Here is a 21,893-nt window from a genome sequence, read left to right as displayed (position 1 = left end):
TCGTGAAGACACAATTTGCTTTATAATTACTGCATCCCAGACAAGGGTACAGAATAAGGCTTATCCCCTCTGCCGTGTGACGCGCTCCATCCTCCTGATGTCGGCCCGTGTCCTGTGCTGTGTACGATACCCATGGCCAGAGGTGCTCTAAGACAAGGGCTCTTCCCAGGTCTGACTGTGTGCGTCCCCTCCCTGCAGACCCCAGCCCAGTGCCCTCGTCGTCCAGCACCTACCACGCCATCATTGGTGGGATCGTGGCTTTCATCGTCTTCCTGCTTCTCATCCTGCTTATCTTCCTGGGCCACTACTTGATCCGGCACAAAGGTCAGAGGCAGCAGGGGGCTGGGGGGCAGGTGGGGAGGCAGCAGGGGGCTGGGGGCAGGCCTTTGGAGACTCAGTGGCCCCTTGGAGTGTGAGAGGAGAAAGGAGGCAGCCAGCGCTGCGATGACTGAGCGCCACCAACCCCGCAGTAGAGCCCGATCCCTCGGTGATCTTCCCACTCAGCCAGCTGCTGCTCCCACGCCGCTCTGCCTCCAGGGTCTCCTGCTTGAAGGCAGAGACCAGCCCGAACTGCCTCTCTGTCCCATCCTGTCCTGCACTTTCTTGCCTTCTCATCTACCTGTCCTCTGATTCCCTGGCCCCTTGTCCCTACACCATCTCTTCCCGCCTCCCCTTATCCGTGCCCACAGACCCTCCTCTCAGGTGCTCCCCTCTGCAACTGCTTTAGCCAGCAGCCCAGTGCTTGGGCGGACCCAGATCTCGGCTGCCTGCTGAAGGGCTGAGCTGCAGTTTCCCTGTCCCCATCTAGGGTGTGTGTGTGCACACGCGTGTCCTCACAGGTACACACATACACATGCACACATACACATACAGTACACGTTCCACATGCAGGTGCACACACACACATACACACAGGTACCCACACACACATGCACACAGGATGTGCACACATACATGCTTATGCACACATGTGCAGACACACACCGGCACACATACATATACAGGTACATGTTCCACATGCAGGTGCACACACACATATACACATAGATACGCACATACACATGCACACAGGATGTGCGCACATACATACTTATGCACACATGTGCACACACACATGCACACATACACTACAGGTACACGTTCCACAAGCAGGTGCACACACACACATACACACAGGTACACACACACACATGCACACAGGATGTGCATACATACATGATTATGCACACATGTGCAGACACACACACATGCACACATACACATACAGGTACACGTTCCACATGCTGGTGCACACACATATACACACAGGTATACACATGCACACAGGATGTGCACACATACATGATTATGCACACATGCAGACACATACAGGTACACATTCCACATGCAGGTGTACACACATGCACACAGGATGTGCACACATACATGCTTATGCACACATGTGCATACACACATGTACACATACACATACAGGTACACATTCCACACGCAGGTGCACACACATGCACACATACACACAGGTACACAATACACATGCGGGTGCACACACATACACACACATACACACATACACAGGCACGCACGTGTACATACATGCATACTCATATACACAGGTGCATGCACGCTTGAGCACACATGTGCAGGCATGCATGCACATGCACACACGCATACACACGTGCACACATATACTCGCGTGCACACGCATGCATGCAGGCACACATACACACACGCACCTATACACACACATACTCACATGCACACACACATGTGTACATACGTACACGAACATGCACTAACGCACGCTTTTTTGCCTGTATTATAAATGAGATTCTAATTAAGGTTAGCATTCATTAATTCGTGGGGGTGTGGTCAGGTGATGGATGTTGACAGCAAGATGCAAACTGGGTCGGGCGGGGAAGAAGGCTCTAGGAGCAGGTGCGGTGGGTGGGCGAGGCCGGGGCAGGGGGCTTCAGAGGTGTGGAAACTGCCTCTCCCCAGGAACCTACCTGACACACGAGGCCAAAGGCTCGGATGACGCCCCAGATGCAGACACAGCCATCATCAACGCAGAAGGCGGGCAGTCGGGCGGGGATGACAAGAAGGAGTATTTCATCTAGAGGCGCCCAGCCACCTCCTACGCCCCCAGGGGCCCCGCGGGGACTGCCGGGGCCATCGCCAACCTGGACTTGTACAGAGCGACCCCAGGGCCGCCCCTCCCGCTTGCTCCCCGGCCCCCCCACCCCCCTGTACAGAATGTCTGCTTTGGGTGCGGTTTTGTACTCGGTTTGGAATGGGGAGGGAGGAGGGCGGGGGGGAGGGAGGGTTGCCCTCAGCCCTTTCCGTGGCTTCTCTGCGTTTGGGTTATTATTATTTTTATAACAATCCCAAATCAAATCCGTCTCCAGGCTGGAGGGGCAGGGGCCCCGGGGTGAGGAAAGCTAAAGGAAGGCCCTGGAGTGTTAGGAGGAGGGCGAAGGCGGAGGGGTAAGGACAGGGCTCTGAGCCGGGCTGGTGGGGGGGGTGCCCTCTCCAGCCCCGCGTCCTCCACCTGGCTTTCTCCGGGGAGGGGATGGGGAGGTGGTGGGCGGAAGCCGCAGGGGGCCCTCCCTCTGCTGGCCAGCCGCACACCTCGAGCTGGGGACAGGGAACCAGGCGCCGCCCCGTCGTCACCCACCTCCTCCACCACCGCGGGAGAGGGGCGAGCGGGGGGGGGGGGGGGTGTCCCGAGGAGGCGTGACCTGCAGGTGGCAGGCAGCCAGGCAGGGACCCGGGCCTCGCCACGGGGAGGATGCAGGCCCCCGCGAGGAGGCGTGGGTCCTGGCAGAGGACCTCGCAGAGGCAGAGGAAGGATGGCAGAGATGGCGTGGACCCCTGGGCCCCCTCCACGGCCGGGGAAGCCGGGCCCCTCGGGGGCGGCGCAGAGGAAGGCTGTCCCCTCCCGGCTCCGGCAGCTGTGGGAGCGGCGCCGCTCCGGGCCCCTCGCGCTGACCCGAGCCCCGAGCCCTGACTGTCGCTCGGCAACCACTCCTCCATGGCATCGCTCGGCAACCACTCCTCCCCGGCTTGTGCCGCCTGCACCCCTTCCCGTTCCCTCAGCAGCCAGGCAGACATAACAACAAAAATACTAAAAGGAGCTTCACTGCACTGAGCTGTTTCCTGCCCAGACGAGGGGAGTAATGTGAACTCTGCGGGTGTGTGGTTGTCCTGTCTGTGCTTGTGTCTGTGTGTGTGCACGTGTGTGTGTGTGTGTGTGTGTGCGCGCGCGTGTGAAAGAGAGACAGAGAGAGGGCCCCGGGGCAGGCGGGCAGGTGGGAGGCGGCAGGACGCGCGAAGGAAGGGCTTCGGGGGCAGGGGAGCCCTGGTCGGGCTGTGTCCCTCGCCTGGGCTGCCGCTGCATCCCCGCACGTCCCAGGCCACCCTCGGTGCCCGCCCGTCGCGGAGAGAACAGTCCCAGAATGTGTTTTGCTCGGCTGTCCATCTCGTCTCTCCCTCAGACACGGAGCATCCAAACCCCGCCTCGATTTCCCTTCTCAGAGCCATGGAGTCAGTGCCACAGCCTTTGCTATGCACGCCTCAGGCCTGTCCCCGGCACTGACCCTGGAATGGCCACGGTCACTTCTCTCCCCGCCCCGTGCGTAGTCGCTACCCTGCTCAGCGGGCGCTGGGGCTGAAGCCCGTCTCCTTCCCATCTCCACCCCTGCCTTCGATTTTCTGTCTTCCTCTGTTGCCGTGGAGATGAGGTTGCGCGCCCTCCCTGTCCTGCTGGGGGCGCCCTGCCTCAGAGCCAGAGCCCCTTGGCCCCGCTCCCCGCTCCAGCACGTCCTCCCTGAGGCCTGCCCACACCCCCCTCAGTTCAGGTAATGCCCTCGCGAATCTTCCAGCCGCTGGTCAGGGCCCTCGGGCACCACAGGCACCCCCGCCTGAGCCGGGGCGCCCCCGACCTCACAGCAGCAAGGCGGCCCAGGGCCCCAGGCCCGTGGGCTCCCTGTCTCCCAGCACCCGCTTTTGGGAAAATGACCTTTCCTCTTTGAGCTGAACCACTCTGTCCATATTACACAGAAGCCATATTTGTACGGGGGGGCGGGGGGAGGGGCCGTCGTGCTGTGTGTGTCTGTCTGTGGGGTGGGGGGACGGGAGCAGGGAGGGGATCGTGTATCTTTATAATCTTTCTAACTCTCCTGTGCTGATCTCAGAGGGGCCACCCTCAATATATCTGGATTATCCGTGTCGTCCGGCTGCCTCCTTCTTCCTGCCCTTGCCCCCGTGGGGATGTGTGCGTGTAAGGGCTTCTGCCGGTGTCCCCTGCACCTGCCGGGCCGCTCGCCCGAGGGCATCTCTGATGGAAACAACAGAACTCTCCAAGGGAGAGAAGGGTGTTCGCCCCCCTTGGGCTGGGTCCGTGCCTTCCAGAGTGTGCGGGGTGGGGCCCTGGACTGCTCCCCGCTGCCCTCTGCCCGGCGGTGCTGGAGGAGATGGAATCAGAGGCACCGTCAACCCCACTGCAGGAGAGACCCCCCCCCCCACCAGCCCCCGCCAGAGCCACTGTCCAGCCCGCTCACGTTGAACCTGAACTGAGCTGACACCCTGGGGGGAATGGGAACCATCTGTGTGAGGGACCCCCCACCGTGTGTCTTTGCTTCCCCCCTCTGGCCGCACGCACCCCAATATAGATGAGAAAGAGCTACCTGGTGAAACTGAGTGAAAACATCCCATGCTTTCTTGGAATGAAATAGTGTCACCTAACGCGCCCCTATCTCATCCTTCTGACTCCGATGCTCCGTGACTCCCCCCTCCCAACGTCCGGGCCCTCTCCCCACCCAAGAGAGAGTAAAATGCAGGGGTGGGGGAACGAAACAGCAGAGACCGTGAGAAGCGGCGGAGGGGAAGGGGCAGCGGAAGAACAGAGGCGTTGGCTCAGGGGGACGCGTCCGCAGAGCGAATGCTTTCCCTCTGCCAGCCCGAGAGCCGTCGAAGCCCCCAGCCCTGCGAGGAACTTCCCATTTGGTAGGACGGCAGCCCAGTGTAGCAGCTCCAGAGGCCTGACGGCCCCCGACAGAAGTATGAACAGAGATTACCCCATAGGCAGCACTTTAAAATCTGCTGTCCCATCCTCCCCCAGGGGCTGCTCTGACTCGTCACACTGTGTGTGGTGCATGCTTGCATGGAGAATGCATTCACCGCGCCCACAGGTGGCCAGACACCCAGTCACTTCCCGAAGCAGCTTCATTGTGCAGCCTGGGCAACTGCCCCCCAGCCCTTCCCCTACTCACACCGGACCGGCCAGACGCCTGCCTGGCACCCAGCACTCAGATCCGTGCGCGGGGCACACAGCACGCAGCCACCCACCCAGACAGGTGCACGGGCCCCTCAGGCCGCGAGCGCCCCCAGGATCCGACCCCAGGCCCCACTGACACGCCCCCCCCCCCCACAAACATGTCGCCCTGGATCCAGTTCAAGGGGATGGAGAAGCAGCGAGAGTCATCGACTGTCCTTTCCCTCCACTTTCCCAGCACGCCTCTTATCTATGTCTTGCGCGTAACCCCTGGCCCTCTCTTCCTTCCTTGTGCCTGAAGGATCCGTCCTGGCTGGAAAGCCCCCTGGCTTCTCAGCCTCCCTTTCCACCTGTGGGAAAATACCCACTATCTGGTCGCCACCTTTTTCCTTTCCCGAGTGCAGGTCCCACTGGCGGAATCCAACCTCAAAACAGGAAGCCCTGGGCTGGTGCCCCCCACGGGCCTGAGGCCGAGAGACAGGCAATGGGCGTGGGGCAAAGGCTTCCTGACTTTCCCGCTCCCCCCCGCCGCCTGGCCCATGGCCCTGCCCAGAACTGATGGCCTTCATTAGTCCCTGGCACTTATCTTGGAGCCACAGTCACCGACAGGACGTCCCCGGCCCTTGCCTCTGCCTGCTCTGAGCTCAGCGGCACCATGGGGAACTGTCTGCAGCACCGGGTGAGTGTGGGGCCAGGCCCGCGGCCCCCCACCTCTTGGCCCATCGTCTTTCTGTCTGCCCCTCGGTGGTCTTCATACGCCTTTCCTTCTCTCCTCGTCTCTCACCCTCCCTCTTCTTCCTTTTTCTCCCTCCCACTCTGGTCTCCTGGGCCCCCCCCCCCCACCATCATCGTCCTCACTTCCAGCCGGGTCCCGGGCGCCCCGGCCCTGACGTCGTCCGACTCTTGCGGGGCTCTCCGGTCCCCTCCCCTGCCCCTCCCTCCCAGGCTCCGGGGCTCCCTGTGCCGGCCTCTCCCACTGTCCCCCCTGCTTCCACTCCACCTGTCCCCCTCTCCCTGCCCTCATTCCCCCGGACTCTTCAGTGGGGTAAGCCGATGATCTGATTGTCCCCTTTGGGGATGCCCTCCAGGTGGCGGATGAGGACGCTACCAAGTTCACCTTGGGAGAAGATATTTGGGATGAGTTTAATGACTCCTATGACATAAACTACAACTACAGCATTGTGGAAGCCGCCGCCCCCTGCCGCTCCTGCCCCCTGCTCGACGACTCCTCTCTGCCCTTCTTCGTCCTCGCCAGCGTCCTGGGCATCCTTGCGGGGGGAGCCGTGCTCTTTGCGCTTCTCAGGCCTCTCTTCCACTGGCGGGTCTGCCCTGAGCGGCCGGTCCTCGTACAGCTGGCCGTGGGCAGCACCCTCTTCAGTATCGTGGTGCCCATCCTGGCCCCGGGGCTCAACGGGGTGCAGAGCACAGCCCTGTGCCGCCTGGCACACTTGCTCTGGTACGGCTCAGCCTTTGCCCAGGCTCTGCTGATCGGGTGCCACGCCTGCCTGGGCCCCAAACTGGATGTGGGCCACGTCGCGGGCATCACCCTGTGGCTCACTGTGGGACTCTGGGGAGCGGCTCTTCTCCTGGGGCTGCCCGTCACGCTGGCCAGTGACACCTCCCGTGGACTCTGCTCCCTGAGCTTCAACAAGAGCCCCAGGTTTCTGCCGCTTTTGCACGTGGTGGCCAGCTTTACCGCCTTCACCTTGTTGCCACTGGGCTTGTTAGGTACCAAGGCGCTGACGAAAGCGTGGGGCAGGTGGCCAGGTCCCTGCGTTAGTGTCCTGTGGGTCTGGTTTGTTTTCTGGTGGCCTCACGGGGTGGCTCTGGGCTTGGACTTTCTTGTGAGGTCCAAGTCCTTGGTACTGTCGACGTGTCTGGCCCAGCAGGCTCTGGACCTGCTCCTGCACCTGGCAGAGGCCCTGGCGATACTCCACGGTGTGGCCACGCCCCTGCTCCTGGCCCTGTTCTACCACCAGACCACCCGCACGCCCCTGCCCTCCCTGCCTCTCTCGGTAAGACGGCCTTCTCATCTGGACCCCCCGGGAGGCAAGTCCCAGCTCCCTTCGCACCTGTCAACCTGAATTAAAGTCTATGCTACTTTTACCGAGCTGCTGGTTTCTCGTTTTATCCGGGGACGCAGAGGAGAGGAAGGAGAATGGAGAGGGAGAGGGAGAGAGGGAGGGATTTCACACCAGACTTCCCGGCCAGCGTCTGTTTCTCTAGCTGGCCTGGGGAGAAAGTGTGCAAACACCCTCAGGGCGCACAGATGTTCTCTCTAGAGGCTACTGCTATCTCAAAGGCAAGGAGAAGAGGCACCAGAGAATGAAGGGAGCCGCTACCCCTGAAAAACTCGAAGAGATGGCTTAGCAGATGAGGAAGGAAGAGAAACTGTTGCGGAAGAGCAGGGATAGAGACCATAGGCCCCAGAGAGAGAAAAACGGAGAAGAGTGAAAGCGAGCCAAGAACGTGACTCCCCACCCTGGCTGGCTCGTCCCGCCTTCCTCTCTGCCTTCTATCCGACACCTGTTGGCTTTGCTTAGAGATCAGGGTGGTGGGCAAGGCGGAGAGAAGCATCCTGGGGGACCTCACTTAGTCCGGGAACGTTCATTCGAGAGAATTCCCAAAGCCACTTCCCAGGAATCATCTCTCTGAAGTTTGTTTCTCGGCAGGACCCTAATCCCCCTACGTGTGCGTGCGTGCGTGCGTGCGCTCACGTGGGTGTGCATCTGTCTCTATCTGTAGGGACCCATCCATGCTGGGTGCAGGCATGAGATACCACTCGTCCGCGTGCGGCTCGCCTGCCCATCAGTGTCCGCACCACACACACCTGTGTGCCAGCTCTGACCTCTCTCAGACCCTTCCTTCCACTTTGTCCCCCTCTCCGTCCTGGTTTTCAGGACGTGGAATCAGGATTTATGACTCAGTCCTTGCCCAAATGAGTTTTCTTTCCCCCGGCTTCTGTGCTGAGTCTTTTCTGTGTGGGATGCGTAGCGGGAACGAAACATCAAGAAGTCCAGAAGGTTGAGACACTTCAAAGGGAGGGGCCTGATCTGACTCATCTTCTGCTTAGAATCCCCCAAATTTCCCTTTCAAACCCCGGCTCCTGAAATGAACCTTTCTCGCCCCACAAGTCTTTCCCTCCACCTTCAACACCACACCCCGGTGCCCTGGGAGCCTCTCCCCCAGATACCACCACCCCCCCCCCCCCCACTCCCTGGCTGCATGATCCTGACCCTGGGGGCTTTTTCCTCCAAGTTTGGGCCATGGTCGGAGTAAGAACAACAACTTCTGCCACCAACAAATTCACCCTCTACCCAAGATGCCACACACAAAAACGAGTTTCTCCCTCCAGCCCAATTCAAAGCTGGGGAAACTTGAGAGGGTACCTTCCCCACCTGTCTGAATCCGGACACCGCCTTTCCGCTTCCTAAAGACGCAGGCTAACCTGGTTTTCCCCTACACCGTTTCTGCTGGACTCTCCGGGCTCGGAGATAAATAGGAGAGTGCAGGAGAGGAGCAGGCGGGAGCTAGAACAGCCCAGGCAGGCGGCAGACAGGCTCCGGAATTTTCCTGGGTGGGTGCGTGACAAAGCCTCGAAATCCGCCCGCCCCCCACCCAACAATCTCCTGTCTCCTAGCAACCACCAGGGCAGCTGCGGATTGGTACATCCTAAATGGAAAGGCGGGACTTAGGGCCGGTGGAGCCGCGGGAGGCGCGTTCTGAGACAGAAAGGAGAGAGGAGAAAAATTCAGGAAAACCAGAGAATTTACAAACCTAAATTATAATAAGGCCTCCAACCACCGGTCGTGAAGACGTCACAGGCTTTTCTCTCTTACCCCCTTTGCAGCGGCTCCTGGGGACCCGCCAGCCCTGCCCTCTCCCCATCTTACTGGACATCACCCAGCCCCTCGCGGGGCCCTGGATGCCAGGCTGACCTAGTTGAGAGGCAGGGGAGGGTGTTTGCCTTCGCTGAGCCTTCCAGGGTAATCTGATGCACGTGGAGGCTGTCTTTAAGCCCCCGGGGCTGTGCCCTCCAGCCCCGGCCGGGCCTCTAGACAGAAACCGCTCCTGCTGGGTCTGGCTGGAGAGAAACCCAGACAGGCCCCCCCCCATCACATCTCTCACCAAGCAAAGGCAGAGGCAGAAGCCGGTGGCTGATAAGAGGTCTGGGAGGTTGGAGCGGCCTCCCCACACTTATCTCCGGCCCATCCCAACCCAGTCCCTCTGGGCGGCCCTTCCGGTACTGTGTACTGCCCTGGGATACGCCTTCTGTGAGCCTGATCCTGACCGTGGCCATTTCTTCAAGGCTCTCCTGGAGTCCTGCCACCCCAGGCCATTGGACCCACCTCATGCTGCCAACCTCCCCCAAACTGCTCTGAATGTGGCATCTTTTCAGCGACCCCTCAAGCATCCAGATCCTGTTTCCTTAGAACCCTTCAGAATTTAATCTTAGGGTTGGCAGGGACGTTAGCCGTGTATGAGTTACTGGGCCCCTGGGCTAAAGGAACAATCCTCTCAGAAATAGAGAGCAGGAGGCAAGCTTTGGGAGCAGGCCAGGCCCTGGGGAGGATCCCTCCGCACTGCCTCAGGAAAGAACACCGAGGAACACTGAGGCCCACGGTTCATGCATTCCGGGCTGGGGCCCCTCCCAGAGGATGTAGGAAACAGATACCTGACCTCACACCCTTTTTCCCAACCCGAACCCCACAGCCCCATCATCATCATCGCCTTCCCCCAGGGGCGGCCCTCGGAGGAATTCTGATGGAAGACGTCCCTGGGATCTCAAACCCAATTCCTCGCCAGCTCTAATTGCCAGGGATTTGCATGAAAACCATCGCATGCTATCTAATTACTCTGACAACAGCAGCCGCCGTCTGGGCACAAGGAGAATCTCAGCTTTAATTAACAACAAAGCACCTTGCAGACCAATGTGACTGTTCAGGTTAATTAACAAGTCCAAGTCCTTCCAAATGGAACGCGCGCATCTTTGGGGTGATTTGGGCGGGAGGGCTGTGGGGCACGCAGGGGGCGGGGCCGGCTGAGAAAGGAGCTCCCCGCAAAAGTGGGCGTCGCCTCTGGGGCCTGGGGCCTACGTGGACAGAGGGGATCCCCAGGACACAGAGCCCCTTGCAAAACTGTGTGGAACACTTAGATTTCGGAGACCTTCTAGACACGTTTGTATAAACGAGAGGAAGAAGTCCTCACAATTCTTAAGTGTGTCTGACGGGCCGCCCAGGTGTTTGGGAACTGGGTTTTGGAGCATGAGGGCCCCAACTGTCCCAACGCCGACGTGTCTCTCCACGTTTCTTTGTTTTTGTTTGTACCGTATTTGGGGGGCACTTCATGTTGCCTACTACTCCCGAAGATTCCCAGAGAATGTTCTGAGCCCTGCAAACTGCGTCTTTCTGAAGGGCCCGAGGCTTGTCTTCTCCCTGGAAGTCGGGTGTTACTAGTGTTTGGGGAAGAGGGAATCATAGGTCTCTCGGGAAATCTGATGAAAGTTACCAAATCTCTCTTTGGGACAACGGAATATTACATCCACAGTTCGGCATGGAGTCCTTCCCCACTGCCCGTGGAGTTTAACTCTGGGCTTTCACACGAGCACGACTTCTGTGATGGATTGTGGCTTCACCTCCCCCTTGCTCCCCAAGCTTGAGGCCCAGTGACCTAAAGAATGTTCTGTTGCTTGGATGGGCAAATCCCATTTCTATTCTGGGCTTTGCACACGACATCCCTTCTGCCTGGACTGTTCCCTGTGCACTTTATGGAACTGGTCCCTTCTCATCCCTGGGGTCTCAATGCAAATATCTCCTCTTCCCAGACTGACCTTTCCTGACATGCAGTGTGATGTAGCCCCACCGCCACCCCCACGCACCCAATTATTCTCCACCAATTTGCCAGGAGGTTTCCAATGTGTATGCGTCATACACTGCACATGTCCCTTTCCTTCATTTGTTTGCTACCACTTTACTGCTGATCTGCACCCCCCACCCCCACCCCCACCCCCACAAAAAAGCAAGTATCAAGAGCACGGGAGCTTTTTCTCTGTTGTGACTGGAACATAGAGCTCAGCAAATGTGTGCTAAATATGTGAATGAATTAATTTCATATGAATCAAGTGTGGACTCCCACCCTGGAGGGTTTCCAAGCTCCTAGGAAAGAGGAGCAAGTAAACAGCCCCAGAGCCCCCAGCTCCTCTCCAGAAGCCCCCCCCAGGGTATCTCTCCGGGCCTCCAAGGGCTACACACGGCCAGGGTTGGGGGCTGAAGAGACTGGGGGACTGTCACACAAGATTTCTGGCCTGGGAACCTGTTTTCTCTGTCAACTTTGGGCCAGTGGCAGCCAGGGGACTCACCACAGTCCCTGAACCTCAGGTTGGAGAGATGCTTGTTTTCCTTCGGGACAGTGCAGCTTTGGACAGCAGGGGCGAGCCAGGAGGACTGTCATCCTTCATATTTACCTAAGGAAAAGGGAGTCCCCAGAGAGGCCCTCAAGTTCAAGGAGACTGTCTTCCACTGGCTCAGAATCAAATTTGGAGCCTGGCCACCTCTTCAGATTTGATCACACTCAGGGAGGGAACCCACACTTTTTGTGGGCCTCAGAGACATTTTGGCCTCCCTGCCATTTGTTCCTTATCATTCCTTCTCCTCAGCTTCAGTTCCAGCCCAGCTCCCCCCACCCCCATTCCCTTCCTGACCTCTGAACTCTGGCTCCTTCTCTCACCTCCGATAGCCCCACCCCCACCCACTGTGGCAATTCATTTTCTTCAAACTTTGGGCAGTTAGTCAGGTTAACCCTTTAAGGCACTTAGGGGTGTGTAACTCATTTCATTTCAAAGATGTATTTTTTTTCAACGTTTTATTTATTTTTGAGAGAGAGACAGAGAAAGAGAGAGACAGAGTGTGGGCAGAGGAGGGGCAGAGAACGAGGGAGACACAGAATCCAAAGCAGGCTCCAGGCTCCGAGCTGTCAGCACAGAGCCTGACACGGGGCTTGAAGCCCCTGACCATGAGGTCATGACCTGAGCCGAAGCTGGACGCTTAACCGACTGAGCCACCCAGGCGCCCCTAAAGGATGTATCATTGAGTGCCTACTAAGTTCAGGACCCTGGGACAGGTACCAGCAGACATAGAAATGACTCACACAGCTCTAGACATCCACATCTCCCTGGACCCATCTGGTCCCTTCCTGTCCCCTTCCTTCCTTGGTTCTCAGGATTTCCCAGCCCTCTCCTTAATAATCTTAATGGACACACAGAAACCCCACGAGACCTTGGTCACCTTGATTGCTCAGTCCAGGCCTCTATTTCACAACTAAAGACCCTTCACAAATCCCAAAGCCCCTCATCAGCGCGTGGTCCTGCCTCACTGTCACGGCCAGGAATGCTCTTTATGTACAGATGCAGAGAAGATACAAGAATGAAGGGCATTTTCCCCTTATATGCCTGGGGGGGGGGTGCGGTGGATTCTGGAAGAGCAATTACCCAGAGGGGAGGGAACAGGTATGGAGCGGTGGGGGAAGAGAGTGTTTTACAAATCAGTTGCCCTTTCCTGTCAGTGACCTGACGAAGGGGTGAGGAAGAGTGGAAGGTCTGTGCTTGCAGCCCGGAGGCTCCAAAGGCCTTCTCGTGTGCCTCCTCCCTACATCCACTCCTTCACTCTCCGGGATGGAGCCACACACCCCACGTTCCTGACTGACTGACAGAGGGAGATCCCCGGCAGTGTCGGGAGCGCAAGTGGGTTGGAGGGGAGGCCACCGGGATAGCAAAAACGGCAGAGATTGAACACAATTTAATAGAAATTAAGGCAAAACTGCGTTTTAAAAAACTCACTTGCACAAAAACAGGATGTAAGAGACCTGACTCAACAGAAGTTCTTATCTATTAAAAAAAAAAACAAAAAAAAAAAACTTGCAGGTTTCCTTGGCCACAGGCTTGAGATGATTCAATAGTGTGTGCGGCGGCCAAAAAGCGAATGCAGACTCAAGCTGCACTGAGAACCGCAACGTACAGGACAAGGCAGGGCACCCCAACGCGCCTTCCTGCCTTGCCCAGGCCAGCTTTGCAATGGAGGGCTCAGCTCCGGGGGCCACGCTAACAAATCAGAGCTCTTTAAAGGAGCGTGGGGACGCCTGGGTGGCTCAGTGCATTAAGCGTCCGACTCTTGGTTTCAGCCCGGGTCGTGATCTCGCACTTGGCGGGTTCAAGTGCCGCGTCGGGCTCTGTGCTGGTGGGCTCACTGGTGGTGAGCCTGCTTGGGATCCTCTCTCTCTTCCTCTCTCTCAAAATAAATAAATAAATAGGCTTAAAAAAATAAAGGGGAGTGGATAAAATGACAGCAATGTGGAGACAAGGCTGCTTCTCCACGGAGGGGCTGAAGGAGCAGGGGAGGCGGGTGGGACCCCCAACTCTGGGAAAATGTCGAAAACACACAGCTCCCTTCGCGTAGCCGGACGGCTGTCCTGCGAGAGGGGCTTGAGGTCAGAGTGCAGCTGCAGATGTAGAACTGGGAACACCAGACGGGGAGAAGTAACCCAGACTGCTTTTGACTGAATGTTAAGAAAGGTTTTCCACAAGCGGATGACAGCTTACAGGGGTCGGCTGTGGCATTCCTGTTCTTGTAAATAATGCACACACACACACACACAGAACTCTGCACTGCTCTGTGCTCTCGTGTTACAGGGGTGAACATATCCGAGCTCGGCTTTGCCCTTGTGGCATCTGGAGACAAATGGGAGAGGTAGAGATTATGCACCTACACACACACAGAGACATGGTGCATGCCGTTCAGCGCTGTTACAGGAAGACAGAGCCGCTACCCTGTGAGAATAAGAGGACAGATCTGATTTGAGTTGTGAGCTCACAGTTCCAGAAGGGATTCGGGCTGAGGCCGAACAGAAACGAATCCTCAGACATAGTGGAGGGGTGTCCCATGCACTGGGACAGAGGCAGAACCAGTGCAGCAACTTTCCTCCAAATGGACAGGACAACAGGGCTGTCTGGGGAGAGGCGTTCAGTAGTCCTTGACTCGACTCGAGATATTCTGAACCAGAATATTTGGTAGCAGACTCTGTGAGAATCCGTGACGATAGGTTAAATGAGAGAGCTAGCCCAGAATGCCTCTTCTTTGATGCCGGTGGCTGTGTTCCCCCCTGGTGATGATTTTAATCTCTTTGCTCGGATCCTTGAATTAAAGTCCCCTGGCTCAGAGCTGGGATACTTTGGTCTCTTGCAAACCTGGTCTGTAGAACAATGAAGGAATTCTTAGCCAGATATGCGCCTGACCTGAATCTTTCCAAGCGGTGGGTACCATTCCAAGCACTGATTGCTGCAAAAAAACAAAAACAAAAAACAAACACGAAACCTGTAGCTGGTGCCTGGGGTCCCTCTAGTGGTCAGAAGTTGCCACTTCGGCTCCCCTTTCTCTCCAGACCCTGGTTTGGCCCTGAATTCTTAGATGGTATCTGCTCTATAAGGTCGAAGGGGCACTTTGAAAGGAAAGCAGAGAAGTTGAAATACAGATTTTAGAAAGCTCTTCCCTAGAACAGGCACTAAGAGATAGAGCTAAGAACAAAGTAGAACTTAGAGCTAAGGAAGTGCTTACCAATTACTTGCCCCCTGCCCCTTGTTGCCGTGTTTGGATGGTCTTTTTTTTCTTTTTTTTTTTTTTTAAGTTTATTCAGGGGTGCCTGGGTGGCTCAGCCGGTTAAGCCTCCAACTTCGGCTCAGGTCATGATCTCACAGTTCATGAGTTCCAGCCCCGCGTCAGCTCTGTGCTGACAGCTCAGAGCCTGGAGCCTGCTTTGGATTGTGTCTCCCTCTCTCTCTGCCCCTCTCCTGCTCGCATGCTCTCTCTCTCAATCTCTCTCTCTCTCAAAAATAAATAAATATTTTTTAAAAATTAATACAATAAAGCTTATTTATTTTGAGAGAGAGAGAGCACAAGCAGAAGAGGGACAAAGATGGAGAGAGAGAATCCCAAGCAGGCTCCACACTGTCAGCACAGAGCCCAATGCCCGGTTTGAACTCCACGAACCGTGAGATCGTGACCTGAGCTGAAGTCAAGAGCCAGACGCTTAATAGACTGAGCCACCCAGATGCTCCTGGATGATCTTAATTTAGGTACCTCCTGCTAACCAGAGTAGACAGCTCCACAGGACGCCCAGCCATCGGCCAGGGATTCCAAGGTCGTCTCTGTTCCCTGAGGAAGTACACGGGGTATGTGTATGAGGACTGGGCGTTTGGACAGAGCACTGGGTGGAGCTGGAACAGTGGGGTCGTGGCGTTCTGAGCTCAGCCACTCGGCTTTCTGAGCCTCCGTGTTCCCACTTGAGAAGAAGCAGGTAAGGGCGCCAGCCCTGCCTGGCTCCCAGATCTGACTTCAAGATTCAACGAACTGACAGATGCGGAAGCTGCAAAATGAGCCACGGCGAGGAGAAGAGCCCCGCGATTAGCATTAAAGGAGAGTCTGTCCCCGCAGGCAGCTGGCAAAGTGTCCACGCCTTCTGGGCCGTCCACTCCCCCCACGTGTAAATTCCGGCAAAGGCAGCGATGCGCCAGCTCCGCGGATGGGCGTCCTCCCTCCAGCTCCGTTCCTGTGTCTCCACTCAGCCCTGGGACCCAAAGGCGAAGGGAATGTGCCGGAGACAGCGTAACAGGGAGCTCCAAGGAAGCGCTCCTTTAAAAGAGGCTGGCCCGGGGAGGGTGATAACGGGGGCTGGTGCAGGCATTTTGCTGGCATTTGAACTGGCTTTGGCTGCAGTACAGGATTATTTAGGGCAGAGCCTAAAATGTTCTCGGACTGCCAAAGAGCACCGATGCTGCGCCATGCTGTTTGTTGTACTGAACCTCGCCCCAGGGACCCTAAAACGACCATACTCCAGCTCTTTTCACAGGGCCACCTAGGGTGTCGGTCCCTCGGAGGCTCCTTGTGGTGGGAGGCGGAGTGGTGGGGAGAACTTGTCTGCTCGGCAGGCAGGCACTGAGCTTCCCCCAGCCGTTTGGGGACAAATTAACGTCACATAGTCTACACCCTTGCCACTCAAAGTATGGGCTACGGATCACAGTACTGGGATGCCCTGGGAGCTCACAGGAAATACAGACTCTCAGGCCCCACCCCAGACCTGTTGCTCCATCAGAAACAGCACTTTAGGGGAGCCTGGGTGGCTCAGTCGGTTGAGCAGCCGACTTCGGCTCAGGTCATGATCTCACAATCTGTGGGTTCGAGCCCCGCGTCGGGCTCTGTGCTGACAGCTCAGAGCCTGGAGCCTGTTTCGGATTCTGTGTCTCCCTCTCTCTCTCTGCCCCTCCCCTGTTCATACTCTCTCTTTGTCTCAAAAATAAATAAATGTTAAAAAAAAATTAAAAAAAAAGAAACAGCACTTTGTTTTAATATATTTTTTCAATGTTTATTTATTTTTGAGAGAGAGGGAGACAGAGCATGAGCAGGGGAGGGGCAGAGAGAGAGGGAGACACAAAATCCGAAGCAGGCTCCAGGCTCTGAGCTGTCAGCACAGAGCCCGACGCGGGGCTCGAACCCACGGACCGTGAGATCGTGATCTGAGCTGGAGTCAGACGCTTAACTGACTGAGCCACCCAGGAACCCCATGCACTTTATTTTTTTAAAGCTTATTTATTTATTTTAAGAGTGAGAAGAGGAGGGGCAGAGAGAGGGGGAGAGAGAATCCCAAGCAGGTTCCACGCTGTCAGCACACAGCCCAATGTGGGGCTTGAACTCACAAACAGCGAGATCATGACCTGAGCCGAAATCAAGAGTTGGATGCTTACCCGACTGAGCCCCCCCAGGTGCCCCCAGGAACTGCACTTTAACAGGATCCCAGGAATTCACTTGAGCACTGAAGTCTGAGAGGCAGTGCACAGTCTCGTGGGTATCCCCCCCCCCCCCCCCGGCGTTCATCCAGGGCCTCCACCAGCACCCCGCCCCCAGCAGATGAAGGCCTGGCTTCCTGAACCTTTCCCTTCTCCAGTCTCCTTGCCTTCCAGACTCTACTTCAACATTCAGGGCTCACCATGCATTGGGGGCGGGGGTTCCCATGCTTTAGATAAACTGAGAAAAAAACCCAAAACACCACATTCCCGTTCCTTCCCTGGTCCCCTCAGCCCCAGGGGCATAGGCCTTCCTCCAGTCTTCTCCCCCAGGGCACAAGCCTGAGGGCAGGGTGATGGGGAACACAACCTTTCTCCCTTTCTGTCCTTCTCTTGCTCGGGCGGAGCGGGGTCCCTAGGAAGGCGGCTGTGGGAAACGGTCAGGAGGTCAGGTGAGAGGCGAACGCAGGACCAGGCACGACTGAGTGTCCAGGGCTTGCCCCGAGTCACAGGAAGGAAACGCATCTCTCCCTCTAGGTAGCAAAGAGATCTCAGAGCAGCACAGGGTACAAGGGTCTCACGCTGTGCACGACACACACAAGGCAGGCGGGCACACTCATGTGCGTGCGTGTGTGTGTGCACAGCCGCACGCAGCGTCCAGCTTCTAGACCCTGTGTCTGGGCCCGGGTCCTTTACGCAGAGGCCATGCCGCCTTCTTCCCAAGGGCCAGGCCTTGGCTGCGTTTGGTGGCCCAGACCCAACCCTGGCAGCCTGTCTCAGGACCGCAGGAGGCGACCCCGCCCTGTGGTCCGAGTGCGGGTGGGGGCTGCGGGAAGGCCTCGTAGCCCACTCTCTGCTACCCATCCCCCCCTCCACAGATTCCTGAAATGCCTGCCATTAGACATCTGCCTCTCGTTGGCAAACATTGCCCTCACCCTGTGTTCCTCTTTTAATACAGAATTCCTCTAAGAGGGGCCATGAATTAAATAACAGACCGTAAGTGCAAGTTCATTTATCAGAGATATTGCTGCAAGGACATCAAGGGTCATAGAAGACAATCAGGCAGCTGAGGAGGAACAAGGAATCAAGTGGAAAAAGGAGAAGAGACGTGAGGGCGGGGGCGGGGGGGGGGGGCGGGGGGAGGGCAAGCCAGCCTTTCCCTGCCTCTCTGTGCCGAGGAGTAGTTCTGGCTCACAGCGCAGGCTGTTGGCTGGGATGGCACAGATTCACTTCTCTGGGGCGAGAGGGGAGCCAGCATTTCCAGCCTCCCGACGGGCCCCTCAGGCTCCAGCCTGGCTCACCCCGAGACAACGCCACCTGCAGCCAGAAAGATTCCGAAAACGTGCCGGTCTGTCCACGTCGATCCTCTTGAGAGTCACTGGCTTCCCATCATCCCAGAGTAGCATGGCGCATAAGGCGCTCCCTACCTTCCCCTGAACCTGCCTCTCCAGCCGTGCCGATCCCGCTCAGTTCCAGACACGATGCGTGAAAAGATGCTCCCCAAAGCAAGCCGCCTTCTGTCAGGCCTCCGTCCCTTTGCCTGGGGCGGCTCCGCTGGGCTAGGATGTTCTCGGCACCTGCCCTTCGTCCGGCCGAGGCTTACTTGTTCTCCCAGACTTGGCTCGGGTGTCCCCTCAGCTGCAGGCGTCCCCTGTGTCTCTACCGGGCCGGGTTGCTGAGTTAGAAACACCTGCTCTGTGCCCTCAAAGCATCTTGGGCATTCTACCTCTGTCCTTGCGTGTCTGGGCTAGATGTCTTAAGGAGCCCAGGGCTTCCTTATCTTTCGGTTGCTAGAACCTAGCCCAGAGCTGGGCACAGAGTTTGCATTTGAAACGTCTGTTGGGTCTATTAACGCACGTATGCGGGACAGAGGTCGAGTACCAAAAGGGAAAAGACGGGGCCCTGTAATCACAAACGAGGCACTTTGTCCAAGTATGAATTGCTAGGATCCAGCAAAATCTAAGACTTGAACCCAGGCCTGTGTTCCAGAATGACTTCGAAGTGTGCTCTCCCTTCCCTGGCATCCAGCTGGCGGTGAGTCATAGCCGCTCAGCCTTGTGGCTATATTTTCCATCAGAGATTCCAGACATTCAGATCTGAGCTTCTGGGCGGGACCTAGAAGCGAATCGGGCTCGGCCCTCTTGTTTCCCAGCTGGTGGCTGAGCCTCAGGGATGTGGGGGCTTCCCCGGTCCTTGGGTCCTTGTGACCCTTCAGGAATGTGACGGGACCATCATGTTACCGCCTCACAGGCTGGGCTGGGCATGAGGAAGGGGACAGGGAACACAGAGCCCACCTTGTCCAGGTCAGATCCAGCTGAATCAAAGCAACAGATATTTGTTGCACATGAGGCCGCCCCCCAAACTGCAGCTACAGCGGGGGGTGGGGGGGGGGAAGGTGGCCGACAGCACGAAGATGTTTCTCCAGCCACCCCCTCAGCCCGCAGGGAGAACTGGACAGAATCCAACTCTTGGAGCCCACTGCCTTCTGGCCTCGCCGCAGGGGCCACATCCAGATGGAGAAAGTAGTTAGGAGGGTCGCACATTTACATACATTTGCATGTGTTTGCATAGCCACACAAGAACATGCGGTTCATTCGCAGGCAATTTTCAAGTAGATGTGATTACTGTCACCTTCAGGTTGTCACGGAGACACTTTGCTCTTCTCTCCTGCCTTCTCACCCGCAGCCCACAGGCCCCGAGCCCCAACTCTGCACGCGTGTGTGCGAGTGTCCTGTGGTGTGCAGGGCAGTGTGGCAGCAGCCAGGGGTGGGTGGCGAGCGAGGGGAGGTGAGGGCAGCTCCTGAGCCTCCAGGCCGGCCGCCTCGGGCTGCGTCGTCACGTCTGCGGGGCTCACGCCAAGTGACAACCTCGCCGCGGGGACGCTCGGCCCCTGTTGCTGTAGCAGCGCAATACTTCAGCCCCCTGGGCACGCAGGACGGTGGCCAGGGATGCGCACTGTGTGCGCAGAAGCTGGGAAGTCAAGCCCAGGGGGTCAGTCCCCCAGAATCTTGCCCGCTCACTTTCTCAGAACTGGTTTTTCCTGTTGTTTGGCTCACGTTACACTACTCCCCCCTACCACCACCACTTTTAATGGTGCCAAGGCTCCAAGAGACCCGGGGGGTGGGGTGGGGGAGCCCGTTTGGTCTTTCAGGCTGTAAAACCATTGGCAGGCTTGGCTGGGTGGATGGAGAACACAGGAAAAGAAAGGGCAGGCTGGGTCCTCGCTGTGCTCCCTGGCACCGAGAGGAGTCTGAGAAGCAATAAAACATCGGGACTTTTCTTCTTCGGGTTGTTAAGTCAGAGAAAAGACCGAGTTTGCTGCTGAATCCGGTGAGTCGGAAGACTCGGCATGTAAATTAAACACGAGCACTGTTGTACCCATTCCATAGATGCATCACTCTCCCGTGCAAATTTGCTGATCAACCGATCGACAAATATCTTCCGGGTGTCTTCCGTTAAGTCCCGAGCTCCCTGGCTGACCCAGAGCGGGGGTTCAATGAATACTTGGCTGGTTCTGTTGATCGCGGTGGACGCACCACACTAATGGGTACCATGGGACTCAGAAATCGACGACATACAGACCCTGCCGTCCAGGGACTTGGGGTCTACGGAAACACTTGGGGTATCGTGTGAGTATTTAACAATGGAAGGGGTCCAATACAGTCGCTGACAGTACAGTTCCTGAAGGCAGAGACCAAAGCTGGATTCCCAATGGCGTGACCTGGGACAAGCCCCAGAGCATCTCCAAGTCTCCATTTCCCCTGGAAGCAGACTAGCGAGTACCTGTCACAGAGGGTTATTTGGAGGAGTAGACTGGTTGGCACGTAAAGGACTTAACGTATCGCTTGGCACCGAGTGCACTTTCTAGACGTTTGATGAAACAGAAGAAAGGCGTAATTAGGTGCCGACAAAAGCGATTTGCAGTTGGGCCATTTTTAGAATTAGAAAGAACCTTAAAAACCCCCGAAGCCAGTGTTTCCCAAATAACGGTCTATGGATTCTTGCCAGTCTGTGACACAATTTTTACCAGTCTGTGGTAAAGCGTAAAAGCAAAAGGCAACGTCGTAGCGGACGGTCTTCCATTGGCATTGTTTTCTTCTATCCGTGGGCCGATGCCGGGCAGAGGGTAGGGTTGTTCCTCCCACATCAGCCCTCCGTGTACTATCATTGTTGCTGTTAGCGTTCTCTTCAGGGCGTGTAAATCCGAAAGCCGTTGCCTATCAGACCAGCCTGGAAGCAGGAGGGTGACGGCGCACGACGGTGCCTCCGCTGCACCTGAACATTCCCAGCGTCAGGCGCTGCGTCTGCTGGGACGTCCCGGCCCTGAGCAGAGCCACCAGGACACGTCCACCTCCTCGTCCGCACCACCACCCTTCCGATGGTTGAAACAGCAGAGCCCACGGTTCAACTCCGTTCCGGGTCTGGAAGCATGCTGGGTTCTTCCTCCAAACTTCTGTTGGAGAAGCTAGGAGCATCTACTGAGGAAGGATGTCATGGGGACTGAGGGAGGTGACCCGTGTGGGGGCGTGAAGTGCCACGTGAGTGGCAGTAGCTACGGGGCGGGGGGTGCCTGGTGGCCATCGGGAGACCTTCACACGGCGTCCACCGAAGAGTGGGTCATCCATCAGCTTTTACCCTTCTGGACGTGGATGGAATAATGGTGGTGAACGCTTCCTGCAAAATTTCATACCCAGAACGGAGCCTGAGGTAACCAACCACGTGGAGTAAAGCGAGACAACAGCAGCACAGGGCAGTCTTCCGGATCTTGCCTTCTGTGTTCTGTGACCTCCCTCT

At 57.0% G+C, this 21,893-nt stretch overlaps 2 protein-coding genes across 3 annotated transcripts in view; both read left to right on the top strand.

The window, feature by feature from the left end:
- The window catches only part of CADM3 (cell adhesion molecule 3), a 29,249-nt gene extending 26,972 nt beyond the window's left edge, over positions 1–2,277 (top strand). For both annotated transcript variants that reach the window (XM_047840566.1, XM_047840565.1), the window contains 2 exons: positions 199–324; positions 1,999–2,277. In XM_047840566.1, the coding sequence (XP_047696522.1) occupies positions 199–324; positions 1,999–2,117 (245 nt within the window). In that variant the 3' untranslated portion in view covers positions 2,118–2,277. The remainder of the gene's footprint in view (positions 1–198; positions 325–1,998) is intronic.
- A 3,113-nt stretch (positions 2,278–5,390) lies between these two features.
- Positions 5,391–7,382, top strand: ACKR1 (atypical chemokine receptor 1 (Duffy blood group)). Its single transcript, XM_047841451.1, has 2 exons — positions 5,391–5,951; positions 6,361–7,382. The coding sequence occupies exons 1-2, from the start codon at positions 5,928–5,930 to the stop codon at positions 7,354–7,356; spliced, it is 1,020 nt and encodes a 339-aa protein (XP_047697407.1). The 5' UTR covers positions 5,391–5,927; the 3' UTR covers positions 7,357–7,382.
- Positions 7,383–21,893: the final 14,511 nt, after the last annotated feature.

The sequence above is a fragment of the Prionailurus viverrinus genome, chromosome F1 (assembly GCF_022837055.1).
Source record: "Prionailurus viverrinus isolate Anna chromosome F1, UM_Priviv_1.0, whole genome shotgun sequence".
NCBI lineage: Eukaryota > Metazoa > Chordata > Mammalia > Carnivora > Felidae > Prionailurus > Prionailurus viverrinus.
The sequence above is the reverse complement of the archived record's forward strand: the minus strand, read 5'-3'. Positions and strand labels throughout refer to the sequence as shown.